The 14,914-nt window shown below is 35.4% G+C and overlaps 1 protein-coding gene across 1 annotated transcript; it reads right to left on the reverse strand.

The window, feature by feature from the left end:
* Window positions 1-202: 202 nt before the first annotated feature.
* LOC106066576 (protein artichoke-like) lies at window positions 203-13,135 on the reverse strand. Its single transcript, XM_013225644.2, has 7 exons — window positions 12,693-13,135; window positions 9,622-9,963; window positions 6,612-8,436; window positions 3,092-3,221; window positions 2,465-2,680; window positions 1,181-1,349; window positions 203-397 (listed from the first exon to the last, which is right to left on the reverse strand). The coding sequence occupies exons 1-7, from the start codon at window positions 12,747-12,749 to the stop codon at window positions 203-205; spliced, it is 2,934 nt and encodes a 977-aa protein (XP_013081098.2). The 5' UTR covers window positions 12,750-13,135.
* Between the last annotated feature and the right edge of the window lie 1,779 nt (window positions 13,136-14,914).

Here is a 14,914-nt window from a genome sequence, read left to right on the forward strand (position 1 = left end):
TAATGTAACATGGTAAAAAAAAATATAATAAAATAATAATTTTTATTTAACGAAAATGTATTTCAAATAATGTAGCAAGTAACCAAATTAAAACCATATCGTCTTCTATATCTTAAAATTGTAATTATAAACTAAGATCTTAATGGTTTTATCGTTAATACTTTTTTTTCATCATTTAGTGAGTTGGTCAATAGTCAAGACATTAAGTATCGCGAAGACATTCTTTAATTGCTTGTCTCTGTACATAGTCCAAGTCAGTTGTCAAGTCAGACAGGACAATTATTCGCCGATCCTCCAGGACATCATATAGGTAGCCAGGTATGTTATGTAGTTGAGTTTGTAAAACCAACATCACTACACGTCCTTGATTGGCTGGAGTCACTGAATGGCTGGCGTACTAGACAGACACATAGATAATTGAAATACATGCTAAAATTGTAATTGTTTAAATATACCAGAAAATAACAACATTCTAAAATAAAAAGTAAAGTAATGAAAAAAAAAACCACATATTATAACCTCCGACCTCCATCAACACATGACTTGGTCAACAACAACTGTCAACAACACTATTATAAATGCATACATTTTGTTTATGATCTGCCCCAGTCAACTTAGAAAAATTTAAGTTTCAAAATTGGTAAGAAACTCAAGAAAAAATGGATCATTTATTTCAAGATAAAATTCTACGCATAAATGTAGGGCTGGGTAGCTAAGCCATCTAATCACGCGAAACTTCTAGGTTCGCTCCCAATACTGGCAAATTTCGTTTCTAATTATTTTTCAATGATTAATAAAATATTGTTGTTTGGCTTCTGAACCGAAGGTCCCGGTTTCGAATCCTTGTGAAGTTGTCACAACTGGGATTTTTAATTTTGGGATCTTTAGGGCGCCTCTAAGTCTAGCATAATGAGTGCTTTACATTAGCAGGTGAAAATAAAGGCGATTTGTCATTGTGCTGGCCACATGACCACTTCGTTAACCATGGGTCACACAAACATGACCTATACATCATCCGTCCCAAAGATTGCAAGGTTGGAAATGGGAAGTTTATTATATTGTTTAAAAATAATGTAGAAATTGATTTAATACAATTATTTTCAATATTGCTTGCTTAAATCTTAAAATAATAATACACACAAGACATTTTCTTGGAAACTGAAGATTTATAGACACGAACCTTCATAACAATATCGGAGAGGCCGTACTTGTCCAGAAAGCTGTTTGTTATAACTAACAGTATCCTCCAACTATCTCGCATGGCCTCAAACATCTGTTGGTCAGTGTAGCCTGGACACAGGTCACGATGATGGATAAACGTGGTCACTTTAAGTGTTTCCTCCAAATACCTTTAAAATAACATAAAAGAGGTGCTATATTTACAGGTTAATATCAAAGTATTATATAAGTATAAGAAAATAAATGGTCGATGGAGATTGTGGTATGACATGTTACACAGTGGGTTATGAAATGTTACACAGTGGGGATATGACATGGTATACAATGGGGTATGAAATGTTACACAGTGGGTTATGAAATGTTACACAGTGGGGATTATGACATGGTATACAGTGGGGTATGAAATGGTACACAGTGGGTTATGAAATGTTACACAGTGGGGATATGACATGGTATACAGTGGGGTATGAAATGTTACACAGTGGGGATATGACATGGTATACAGTGGGTTATGAAATGTTACACAGTGGGGATATGACATGGTACACAGTGGGTTATGAAATGTTACACAGTGGGGATATGACATGGTATACAGTGGGGTATGAAATGTTACACAGTGGGGTATGAAATGTTACACATTGGGATATGAAATGTTACACAGTGGGATATGACAGGCTACAAAATTGAACAAGAAAAAATCGTTAAAATTTATTTTTAAAGATTCTGGTGACCCAAAGCGGTCATTGCAGTCAATGCACTCTCATTACTAAAATTTTGTAATAAGTCTTTTAAAATTTGTAGAAGGGTGACATCTGGTTAGATAATATGCTACATCATGTTCTCTTATTTTTAAGGCTAAAAAAATAATAGAATTGCATTCAATGTTTATACAAGTCAATGATATGTAAAAAAAAAAAAAAGATTTAATAAGCATTGTTTCCTATAATATACTACAAATGGAATTCTCAAAATAAATAAGTATTTCCTCTTTAGAAATTGTAACAAAGTGAAAGGCTTGTTTCTTTGAGGCCTTGAGTGAGAGATTAAGCCTTCACAAAACCACCAATTAAATGATTATTCTATCATATCCATTTGACCAGATTCACACTCAACAATCTCCATTACAATCAGTTCGTTGAAAACATAATGATAATAAAAATGTAATATTAATAGTAGTATATCTCAGTATCTTGTTGTATCATGTCGTAAGTCGGACTAACATTATAAAAACACTTTAGAGAAACAAAAATTTCCACATGATAAATGAGTTTTCAACAGCACTGACCTCAATAAAATATGCCTGACAAATCCGACGTCGTCATCAGCGTATCCAATGAAAACGTGTGTCTTGTAGTCGCTGGATTTCATTGGTCGAAAAGCCTTGATGAAGATCCTTACCAAGTAAGCTTCTATGGCGGTTCTAAATCTGTGTACGAGGTAGGCCATCAGGAAAGTAGAGGACATCACGAGCAGTAAAACGATGGAGATCATTAAGTAATTGCTGAAGGATAAATTCACAGTGTATTGCAGTCAAGACAAAAGCTAAATTTCAAACAATCTATTTTTAAGGAAACAAAAACAGAAAGAGTTTTCTAATCAACTAACAAGCAAAACATTAATTTTTTTTTATTAACTAAAAGCTTAGCTAAGGGAAAGAACTCCGCCCTTACAACTTTTTCTTTATAGCAGTTAGTTCCGTTATTCGATAGCAAACAAAATAACTAATTACCAATTTGTAATTGCCAAATTTGTTAGATCCAGAAAAAACAAGATACAATAAATAGTTATTTAAAGTTTCAACTTAATCGTATAATGGTTTGCGGGAGATATAACGTGTACAAACATTTTACCGACAGACAGATAGTCAGACAGAGTGAGTTGCTGTAAGCTTTGCATAAATGGAATGACATACTAGCCATAACAATTTCTGTAAAATCCTATGAAGTCTAGTAACAACGTATTAGTGGTAATAAGTTGTCCTTCTTGGGATGTACATGAGTAGTTTCCCTTGTTATCCAAAAAGTCGCTGATATTAAGCCAGACTGTTTTAAGAAAATATATTTCAAATGAAAAAAAAAAGTGTAAGAAAACATTGGAACTTTCTTATCAGGTTCACAGTGTAGGCAGTTGTCATATGTTGGTCCACCTTTTGCTCTAGGTCTGGGTGCAACAACAACAAAAAAGAAACATGGTATATTTGATACATGTTTTTTTAAGTCTGTAAAACTAACTATATTGTTTTATGTATCCATATAACGCATTTAATGTGTTTATTTTCAGCAGCGTTTATAACGTTTAAAATTTAATTCAAATCAACTAAATTATAATAAGCAAATGAATTTAACAAGTTAAACATAAATAGAGCCACCAGAAATTAGCACGCACTTAAAAGGGGGGAAGAAAGAAGTCAAATCTCTACAAAGGAAGGCGTAACAAAATGTTAAGAGAAAGTAAATTATAAAAAAAACAACAACTAGGCAAACCATCTTTGTGATGAATTACCACTTAATCAACAGCTAGATAAAGATCTATATAAAATATCATATTCATCGGATTAAGCGACTTTTCTCAGTAGCTCATCATTCGTTTGACTATTTGAGTCGAACGCCAGGCACAGTTCCCTTAAGATAGTACTTTACAAGTCTTATACACATTCATATTTTATGCATTGTGTATATGAAATATTCAAAAGAGTAAGAGGCTAACATTTTCACATTTTAGAAAAAATGCCGGAATTGAAGGCATGAACCGAATAAAAATGCCCGCCGGAATTGAAGGCATGAACCGAATAAAAATCCCCGCCGGAATTGAAGGCATGAACCGAATAAAAATGCCCGCCGGAATTGAAGTCATGAACCGAGTAAAAAGAGATGTCCTATTTTTGCCCGACTTCTGGTAAACCTAATAGCACATAGAGCCAATGAAGAAATTTGCACTAACGAGTCACGTGATTAAATTGAATGAATACTCGAGAAAGATCTTTGGTCTAATGAGATTTTCCATTAGTGGATGCTGTACTGGAGTGCGAATGCTAATGTACCCATGAGGAAAGTAGGGTGGATGTTTTTTTTTGGTTGTGAAGACTGGATACCTACTAATGAAAATGCAAAAAAAAAAATAAATGATGTAAACACTTCTGACCCTTATTTTTTTTATCTCTATAGTAGGGTCCCTTCTCTTGTGAGGAAACAGGGCAGCAGCATTCCATTAAATAGGGTCATGAATCAAGGTATGCAGAAACTAAAAAAGTATTTAGTAATAAACATTCTGCATTACTAATATAGAATACAAAAAAAAAAAAAAACCTGATAAACCAAATTTCAAATATTTATTTCTCTGGGGCGATAAGAGTTATGCACACCAACTCATGCGCACACAATCACACACACACACATATGTGTAAGTCTAAGAATATTTTCAGTTTAATTTAAATTTGGCGCCCTTCAATGCAAATACTCGTATTCCAACCCTCTACGTACTTTTTATTTTTTTCTTTTGTTCTTTAATTATTGAGTATATTAATAATGAAAGCTTTGCTTTATTTTAGTGTGTGTCAGTGCACTGGCGGATCCAGGAGGGCGGGGCGGTAGGGGCGATGCCCCCTCGACCGACCCTTCCCTTCCCCCCAGAGAGGAGGCGGCGGACGAATTTAAGTAAAGAAATCACACAATTTGTATACGAATTTACTAGTTATGTTAATAATATATAGTAATTATTTATTTTTCAACCAATTTTTAGATTATTTCACCCCCCTCTCTTGTTTGTTGGCCAATTTGGTGGGTTGGGAAGGTAGCAATGGCATCAATCCCGCCCCCCTCCACCATAAATTTTAGAGTGAGGGGGCGGTCCAATTTATTTGTCGAAACCACATTTTGTTACAGAATCAATCAAATATTTATATGATTAAAAGTTGTTATTGATATTTGAAACAAACTTTATATTATGTGGTTCCCCTATGACCGATTGGGTCGGTATGGCGAATACTTCTACTGCACTTCCCACCTTAATCCTTTGAGTACTTTTAATTAGTTGAATTACTATATCATTTTTATATTATGTTGCAACACTCTTGGTATCTTGACCGATTCGGTGAGATGGATGTGGGGGAGGGGTGATTGCTTCTACTGCCCTCCCCTCTCTAGCCCTCCTAATTGGGGGGGGGGGGTCCTATTCTTATGGCGAAATCAAAGTTTGTGAACAAAATTAGTTGAATATCTATAAAAGTTACATATTGAGACTTGAACCCATTTGTATATTATGTCGCACACACACTCTAGTGTCACATTTTATCATTAGTAAATTTAAATGAAAAAGGGTTGTACCAGGTGGGAGGGGCGATACATGCAATCGCCGCTCACCCATCGGACAAACCAATGTAATTGCACTTGAATTACATATACATTTTAGGAAAGACTTTATTTTGGAAAATTTAGAATTCATACGAAATTTTTAGTCTAAGAGTAACAATTGAGATGAGTTATGAACCCAAATTTCATTTTCCTAGTCACCTTTTTCCAACCTTTACTCATACTGATATTTTTCTATTGTATAAATAAATTTGGGACTATAACTCAGAATATATGCTTGAATCCTGAAAATGCAAAATATTTTGAGTAGAATCAAATTGGTCCACTTCATTTCTCCTACCACTTTATATTTGTTTAGAGCTTTGAAAACAAAGTTACAAACATGCCTAGTGAACAAAATGTACCACTTACAAATGAGCTTTTAAAAAAAAACAAATATTCAATAATATTTTTTTCGTTGGCGATCCTCAATGCCTTAATCTAAATTTGTTTGGTTATCTTATCTTTTTAAGGAACCAATTGGTTGTATTTGCAATGTAGTAAGGACCTGTAAATTCGTATTAGAACATTTTTCAAGTAAAACAATATTCAAAAGGTCCTTTTTAATGGGATGAATAATGAGCTGCAGTGAAGAATGCAAGATAACGCAACTTACAGCGCTCCCCCAGACCCCCTAGCTGTCAAGAGAAAGGCCTCATCATGGCTGTTTTTTTTTTCGCCGAATATTGAGAATCAATGCTTTTTTAAAAATTCTCATATATATGCATTACGCGCGTTTATTCATAGGGTTAGGTTTACTGGGCGTTAGGGTTAGGGTTTGGTAAAAAAAAATCGCCCTTTACCCACTCCTAAGTTAGATCAGGTTCCCTTCTAACTTCACCTATCCTTTGGTTTGCTGGACCGCTGGGGCACCACACAAGATCCGTCAACCTTCTCTCTCCATTCTTCTCTGTCATTTGTCTTTGATACAATTTCATTCTGATGTTCTTTCTGAAAATATTGAAACCTGCCTTTTTACCGGCCTGGGTGGACCACTTCCAGTGCCGATTTTGAGCTTGTGTCTCCACACAATGAACTGTCTTTGTAACCTTGTTGATTAGGTTTCAGTTAAAAAGTGAAACTTACATATAAATTGTATCTGAGAACACACACAGGCAATATTATTTTCTGCCAGGGCTAGATAGAACTCCGGAACATTTTCCGAGTGTTTCGTCAGAGATGACATCTCCTCTTGTGTTAAATAAATGATTGCGTTTCCAGACAGATCAAGAAATTCTAAGTTCAAAACCAATCCCATATATAGGGGTAATTTGGAAAATCTATTTTTAGACAAAATCACGTGACTAATGCGAGGATTTCTTGCAAATAAATTAGTAGGTAAGAAATTGAGTTTATTGTCAGTGAGGTCTAAATATCTGAGCTCCGTGAGTTTATAAATGAGTCTGTCGATAGGCAGACGTTGAAAGAACTCTTCGTTCTTCATAGATCTCAGTATAAGAAATCTCACAGTGGGGAAGTCGTCGAAAAAAAACGAAGAAACCATAAGTGAGTTTTCAGAAAAGTCTAAAAACTGCAAGTTGGTCAGTCCCATGATTCGACCTGTACATCGGCTTACGCTGTTACCAACGAAGTAAAAATGTGTCAAGTTAGCAGCTTCTTTGGCGTTTTGAAAGAATCGGAAGCTTTGGTTTCCGTAGTTGTTATCTCCTCTGAATGTGTACATAATTTTAAGTACGCGCAACGCTGGAGGCATTCTGAATGTCCAGGTGCCGGAATTTCCAGGATAGGGAGGATTTTTGGAAAATCTAAAAAGCGCTCGCTCACTAATGGAGCCAAGTTCAGCTCTTGTTGTGTATTCAGATAACGCAATAGTTTCAAACGTTGAGTAATTCTTCAAAGGTTCATTGATTATTGTGGCATTAGAAAATGCAGCATTTCTTAAAACTATGTTTAAGTTAGTATCGAATCTCGAATCCTCTCTTCCAAAATTGTGATTTATATTTCTTTCATTTAAGTTAGGTTTGTGGTTAAGTCCTGAACATACTGAACTGGGTACTGGTACATCTTTCCGTAAAGTATGAAGCCCTAGGTAAGAGAATGAATCGTCGTTTTCCGGGTTGAGGGATGTAATAATGATTTCTTTTAACTTCTGAAGCAGTACAGCTTCTAGCAGCGGGTATCTCCATCCCAACCACCCCATCATGTTTTTAGAGAAATCTAAATATTGTATGTTGTGTCTCCACTGTGGACTGGATACAACTCCCGGTGCTATGGCGAAAATATTGCTGTCAACCCAGGAGAAATGTGTAAGAGTTAATTGACTTAAATATTTGGCTGTACTTTTTAATATAACTCCGTCTTCAAGAGTTAAGTTCGGCGTATAAAAGTCTCTTGTATAATGTGTTGTCTCAAGGTATAATGTATGCAAGGATGAATTGATAAAATGTTTGAATTTTCTGGCCATGTTTTCATTTCCAATTCTGCAGTTGACGATTTTCAGGGTCTCCAGAGAGTTCAGATTTTGTAAAGCGTCATCATTGAACTCTGTATAATCAGGATCGAAGTCTGCCGGGTCAACAGTAAAATTATCAAAACCGATCAAATTTAGTATTTTCAATCTAGAGTTCCAGAGTCCTACGAAGCTGTCGTTTGGTATTATTGTTACATTCGTGCAATACAAAGTGAAATTGTATAAGTTGGTCAATAATGAGAACTCCGATCCGATGTGTAACTTTTTAGAACCGTCCATTGAGAGGGTAGACAAGTTCCGCAAGTAAACGAAAGCGTCTTTCACGTTTTTGGACAGGCCGAGGTTATAGCCAATCAAAAGTTGCTTCAGATTTGTAAGATGGCTAAATGTTTTAGGGCTTAAGGAAGTGACGTCATCCCTGAGGAGATTATTTTCTAGGTTTAAATTTCGTAGTTGGCTTAGACCAAGAAATGCGTCAACCTGTGGAGCATACAGACAGAAAACGGCAGACTTAACACAAATATTGGCTGATGCATATATTATTTAAATCGTTTATTACATAACTTATTTGCTTACTAATTAGTCTACTTATCTATCTATCTATCTATCTATCTATCTATCTATCTATTTATCTATCTATCTATCCATTAATCTATCTATCTATCTATCTATCTATCTATCTATCTATCTATCTATCTATTTATCTATCTATCTATCTATTTATCTATCTATCTATCTATCTATCTATCTATCTGCCTGTCTGTCTGTCTATGATTTATTTACCTATCTAAAATGCTGACTGAGATGAAAGTGATTCGAGTATTTACTGATGAATGTCCCGCATGATTGATGCATAAACTACGCACGCGGGACATATTGGGCATCTCGAAACCTTTAGAACTCTTCAGAGAGTTAGAGGATTGTTTCAGGTGATGCTCGTGAGTCACGCATCTGAAGTGTATTTGACTGCTAGACAAAAAAATAAAGGTTGTGCATCACAGATTGACCCCTACCTTAAAAGTTGGAGGGACAAGTGAAAAGTCGTAAAGAGAAGAACTAACGGATGTAGATGCTAAGCAGCCTTTTGCATAACATAATTATGCCAGAAACAGCTGTTACACAGTCTTGAAGTTAAGAATTTTAAAGAGAAGATAAAATATTTGGTAGCCTTAGGAAACCTTATAATCAGTAGGAAAATAGTCTATATAGTTCGTCCATCATAATACGGCGATATTCACTTTTGTCATCCAGGTGAGCTGAGAAGCCTAGAGACCCCGGTCTGTCTAGTAAAAAGTTTGTTTGTTCTCCCACACCCAATCTCGAATCAAGCTTAAATATAACATTTATTTCTATTACCTGACAATACAAGAATCAATAAGAAAAAATAAACAATTAACCAACTAACCAATTAGTTAGTTAACTATTTTTTTTATTAATAATGTTGTTTGTATCGAGAAATTGTACTTGATTGAAAAGGTGGTGCCGGCTAACCCCGTGGTGGTATAAGTTGAATTAGTTGTATATACAAAACATTTGTTGTTCATCACTCACTTTACTCTGTACACCAGATACACCAAACAGCTGAGCTATTTATAGTTTTTTTTTGTCGCCATCTTTGTTAATATAAAGCCTTTTAGAAAATGGTATAACTAATGTGTAGAATACCTCAATGCGATGAACGTTTGACGACTTGATGCTAAGTTCTCGAAGCAAGGCCAACGTGTGGAAAGAACCATTAGTCAGTGCAGTCAGGTTATTATGGTCCAGGACCAGTACTTCCGTAGAAACTGGCAAGCATCGAAGGACCACAAACGTCCATTTCAAACTGGAACAGTTGACTACAAGTACATCACTGACATTGACCACTGTGCAACATTGTGAACTCACTTCATCATTGCCATACATCACTGTTGAGTTAGCTGAGATGTTTGTGAGGAGAAGTCTAATGATGATCATTACCTGGCAAGTTATCAGCAAGCTTTTAAACATGGTGCCAGATTTTTTTCTCTGAAATTATATATATATTACAATATATTATATATACTTTTGTGATGTTGGCTAGATTTAGAATTCCAATATCTATCTGTCTATCTATCTATTTATCTATCTATCTATCCGTCTATCTGTCTGTCTATCTATCTATCTATCTATCTATCTATCTATCTATCTATCTATCTATCTATCTATCTATCTATCTATCTTTTTTTGTATGTGTGTTGGGTGGAGGAGGTAGGTTTACGAAGAATAAAACTGCTGTACTAAACAAATTAGTTACGCTTTTAAAAGTCTGCTTCAGACTAAACTGGACATATTTTTGCATTTTGATTCATTAGGTATGATAATGTTAATCATGATGTATAGTGCAAACTAATATTGTTAAAATAATTTGTCATTTAACAACAACAAAAATCCAACATGACTACACCTCTGAATGGCAGTGCTAAACATCCAAACTAGGAAATATAAATTATTTTTTTTAAATAATACAAGCTTATCTAAGGGAAAGAACTGTATATTTAGAGCCATATATATATATATATATATTTAGAGCCTATATATATATATATATATATATATATATATATATATATATATATATATATATATATATATATATATATATATATATATATATATATATATATATATATATATATATATATATATATATATATCGGTATTGTAGGAGTCCTTTCCCATAATTAGTATACAAGTAAATTAACTAATTACCATTAATTAATATATTGGTTAATGTTTATATGTTTCATACTTAGTTAGGTACAATGAATAAATGTGCCAAGTTTTAACTTAATCCGAGAATGAGAAGTGGGAGAAAAAACGTGTAGAAACAAAGTACTAGACAGACATGCAGACAGACAGTACTAGACAGACATGCAGACAGACATGCAGACAGACATGCAGACAGACATACAGACAGACAGTACTAGACAGACATGCAGACAGACATGCAGACAGACATGCAGACAGACAGGACTAGACAGACATACAGACAGACATGCAGACAGACAGTATTAGACAGACATACAGACAGACAGCACTAGACAGAAATGCAGACAGACATGCAGACAGACATGCAGACAGGCAGTACATAATCAGACATGCAGACAGACAGTACATAATCAGACATGCAGACAGACATGCAGACAGACAGTACTAGACAGACATGCAGAAAGACAGCACATAATCAGACATGCAGACAGACATGCAGACAGACAGTACTAGACAGACATGCAGACAGACAGTACTAGACAGAAAGTACTAGACAGACATGCAGACAGACAGTACTAGACAGACATGCACACAGACAGTACATAATCAGACATGCAGACAGACATGCAGACAGACAGTACTAGACAGACATGCAGACAGACAGTACTAGACAGACAGTACTAGACAGACATGCAGACAGACAGTACTAGACAGACATGCAGACAGACATGCAGACAGACAGACATGCAGACAGGCAGTACTAGAGAGACATGCAGACAGACAGTACATAATCAGACATGCAGACAGACATGCAGACAGACAGTACTAGACAGTCATGCAGACAGACAGTACTAGACAGACATGCAGACAGACAGTACTAGACAGACATGCAGACAGACATGCAGACAGACATGCAGACAGGCAGTACTAGAGAGACATGCAGACAGACAGTACATAATCAGACATGCAGACAGACATGCAGACAGGTAGTACTAGAGAGACATGCAGACAGACAGTACATAATCAGACATGCAGACAGACAGCACTAGACAGAAATGCAGACAGACATGCAGACAGACAGTACTAGACAGACATGCACACAGACAGTACATAATCAGACATGTAGACAGACATGCAGACAGACAGTACTAGACAGACAGTACTAGACAGACATGCAGACAGACAGTACATAATCAGACATGCAGACAGACATGCAGACAGACAGTACTAGACAGACATGCACACAGACAGTACATAATCAGACATGCAGACAGACATGCAGACAGACAGTACTAGACAGACATGCAGACAGACAGTACTAGACAGACAGTACTAGACAGACATGCAGACAGACAGTACTAGACAGACATGCAGACAGACATGCAGACAGACATGCAGACAGGCAGTACTAGAGAGACATGCAGACAGACAGTACATAATCAGACATGCAGACAGACATGCAGACAGACAGTACTAGAGAGACATGCAGACAGACAGTACATAATCAGACATGCAGACAGACATGCAGACAGACAGTACTAGACAGACATGCAGACAGACAGTACTAGACAGACAGTACTAGACAGACATGCAGACAGACAGTGCTAGACAGACATGCAGACAGACAGTACTAGACAGACATGCAGACAGACATGCAGACAGACAGTACTAGACAGACAGGCAGACAGACAGTACTAGACAGACATGCAGACAGACAGTACTAGACAGACATGCAGACAGACAGTACTAGACAGACATGCAGACAGACAGAGTGGGTTTGCTTAGCATTATGGGTAGGTACAAACTGTGTTCCGACTATAGTGTTATTTATTTGGCGAAAAGATAAGGTCCTCACGATTTAATGGTATGATCAAAGTGTATGGGTTATAAACCGTTCAACAAGTAAACTTTTTAATGATACCAAATGCATGAAATGCTTCATTAGATTTATTTATAAATAAATTAGTGTCTACCGCTGACCTAATACAGATCAAAGATAACATTACCTGTCTGTAATTTGAAAGAAACACTACCACAAGTAGTCTTCCTTGATTACGCTTCATGGAATTTGTAGAACATCCTTGAATAAGTTCAAATAAACTTGTAAAGTCTCTAAAGATTACAACCACTCTTTGTATTGTTGATTATGTTTGGCATGTAAATAAAACAATATTCTTTGTTCACAATTTCATGTTATAAAAGCATTCATCTTTCTGATATTTTCCTCATATACTGTTCAAAAAGTATATCGTATAGTCCTTAGCATGCAGCGGCCAGGTGTTTAGAGCAGGTGAAAACGAGCTGTGGTTAAATGAAGGCAAGACACGAGGAAGTACATTTCAAACCGTTTTGAATTTAAAAGTAAGAAAAATGAGACTTTGTTGAACTAACGTACTTTCGGCTTCCAAGTAAATACAGACATCTCTTAAAGACGCTCCCTTTTTATATAGATGTATTTCTTTAACGTAAACTTATGACTGTATCACACGCTTATATTTAAAACATTTACTGTCGACTGGCTATGATTTTGAGAGACCTCCTTTTATTCGTTTATAAAATTCTCAATAAATTAATAATACAGAATGTTTACATAATGAATAATGTTAGTGACCTGTAGGAATGAACCATAGAAATTATGTATAAAAATAAAATACTGCGAATATTTGTTTCTACGGGTTGCCTTTTCTTTGTGTGTGTGTGTAAGTGTGTGTGTGTGTGTTGCTGTAGTTGTTTTTATTGGACATAAAATCTTCACTTTCCTTTTTTTTTTATTTTTTTAAAATACCACAACTACACAATATATACACATAATATATATATATTTATTTATTTATCTAAATCTAAATATATGTATTCCTGATAGCTAAAAGTGACTGAGGTTAATATTTAGTTAGATACCAAGAGTCAGCCATTTCTCCTATGAATATTATTGTTCAATATATAGAAGGATTATATTTTCTGACAATAGCGGTAGTACACAATATTTAACTATCTACATTACATTGAATATAAGAGTTTTATCAATGAATCTTACATCGTTAAACAGGTGAAATTCATAGTTTAAATATCATGTAAGTATAAAGTGTCTGTGTATAAATATATATAACTCATATCTGACCCTAAAGAATACATTAAGTATTCAGTCTGCTACCTTACCTCCTTGTCACTGTGCTGTTGCTGTGCGCGCTGCTACTTCAGGTTTACGGAGAACCAGGACAAGTGAGACGCTCCTTTAATTTTTTTTCTTCCACTAAAAGTGTTCGGCTTATTGAATGTGTGCAAACAGTGAGTTCAGTGGACGAGGCTGAGAAATATACAACTTGTCATGGTTGAGACACTGTTTGATTGCTCCAATAGGCTGCTATTTGTCATGGAAAAAAAATACTAAAACAAGGAAAAAACAAAACATTTTATTGTAAAATATGGAAATTACTGTAGCAAGGTGGTCCAACATCCCCCCTCCCCCTACACACACACCAATGCACTTTTCCATATTGTCATCAGGAATATTAGAAGCTATAAACTATAAACTGCAAACGAACCAAATAAATAACCACCAGCCTTATTCCTTCTATACCAGTAGGACGTGATTAGGTCGTAAGTGTAACCGATATGATTGTATTTTCCGAATGCATGATACGAAGGGGGCAGAAACATATTAATGTTATTGTTGATGTTATTGTTGATGTAGTTTTGTTATTATTATATTGATAGCCTACACTCATATTTATTTAATAAAATAATTTTTTGAACATGTGGATATTGTCCAGTGTGATTTTGGCATAACACATGTTACCAAATTATCATGTAATTGATGATTGGTGAAGGGTCAATATTTCATTTAATCCACGCAACGGCCGATGAAATTTTGGTTTGATTTTTTGATTTTTGATTTGAGGCACATCGGCACAATTTAGGCCATGTCGTGCCTGCAGTCCCTAAAGGATCCCTCTCTGTAAACAACAAGGGCCAGATTCTATACAGTCATATCATTAAAATCAAGGTCTATTCACAGTTAAAATAGTAAAGGTAGTAAAAATTTAAATATTTGGTAAAAATCTAATGTAAATAGTGCATGTTCACAAATTCATAAATCAGATCTTCGTAGATAGCCCCACTTTCCGGATAAAGCCCAGTACCTTCCCAGGGTCGACATTATCAAATAGTGTATTTAAATTAGTGACTCTAAAATATTTCGCCCTGACATCCTGGTATCTGGGGCAATCAA

The sequence above is a fragment of the Biomphalaria glabrata genome, chromosome 9 (genome assembly GCF_947242115.1).
Source record: "Biomphalaria glabrata chromosome 9, xgBioGlab47.1, whole genome shotgun sequence".
Lineage (NCBI taxonomy): Eukaryota > Metazoa > Mollusca > Gastropoda > Planorbidae > Biomphalaria > Biomphalaria glabrata.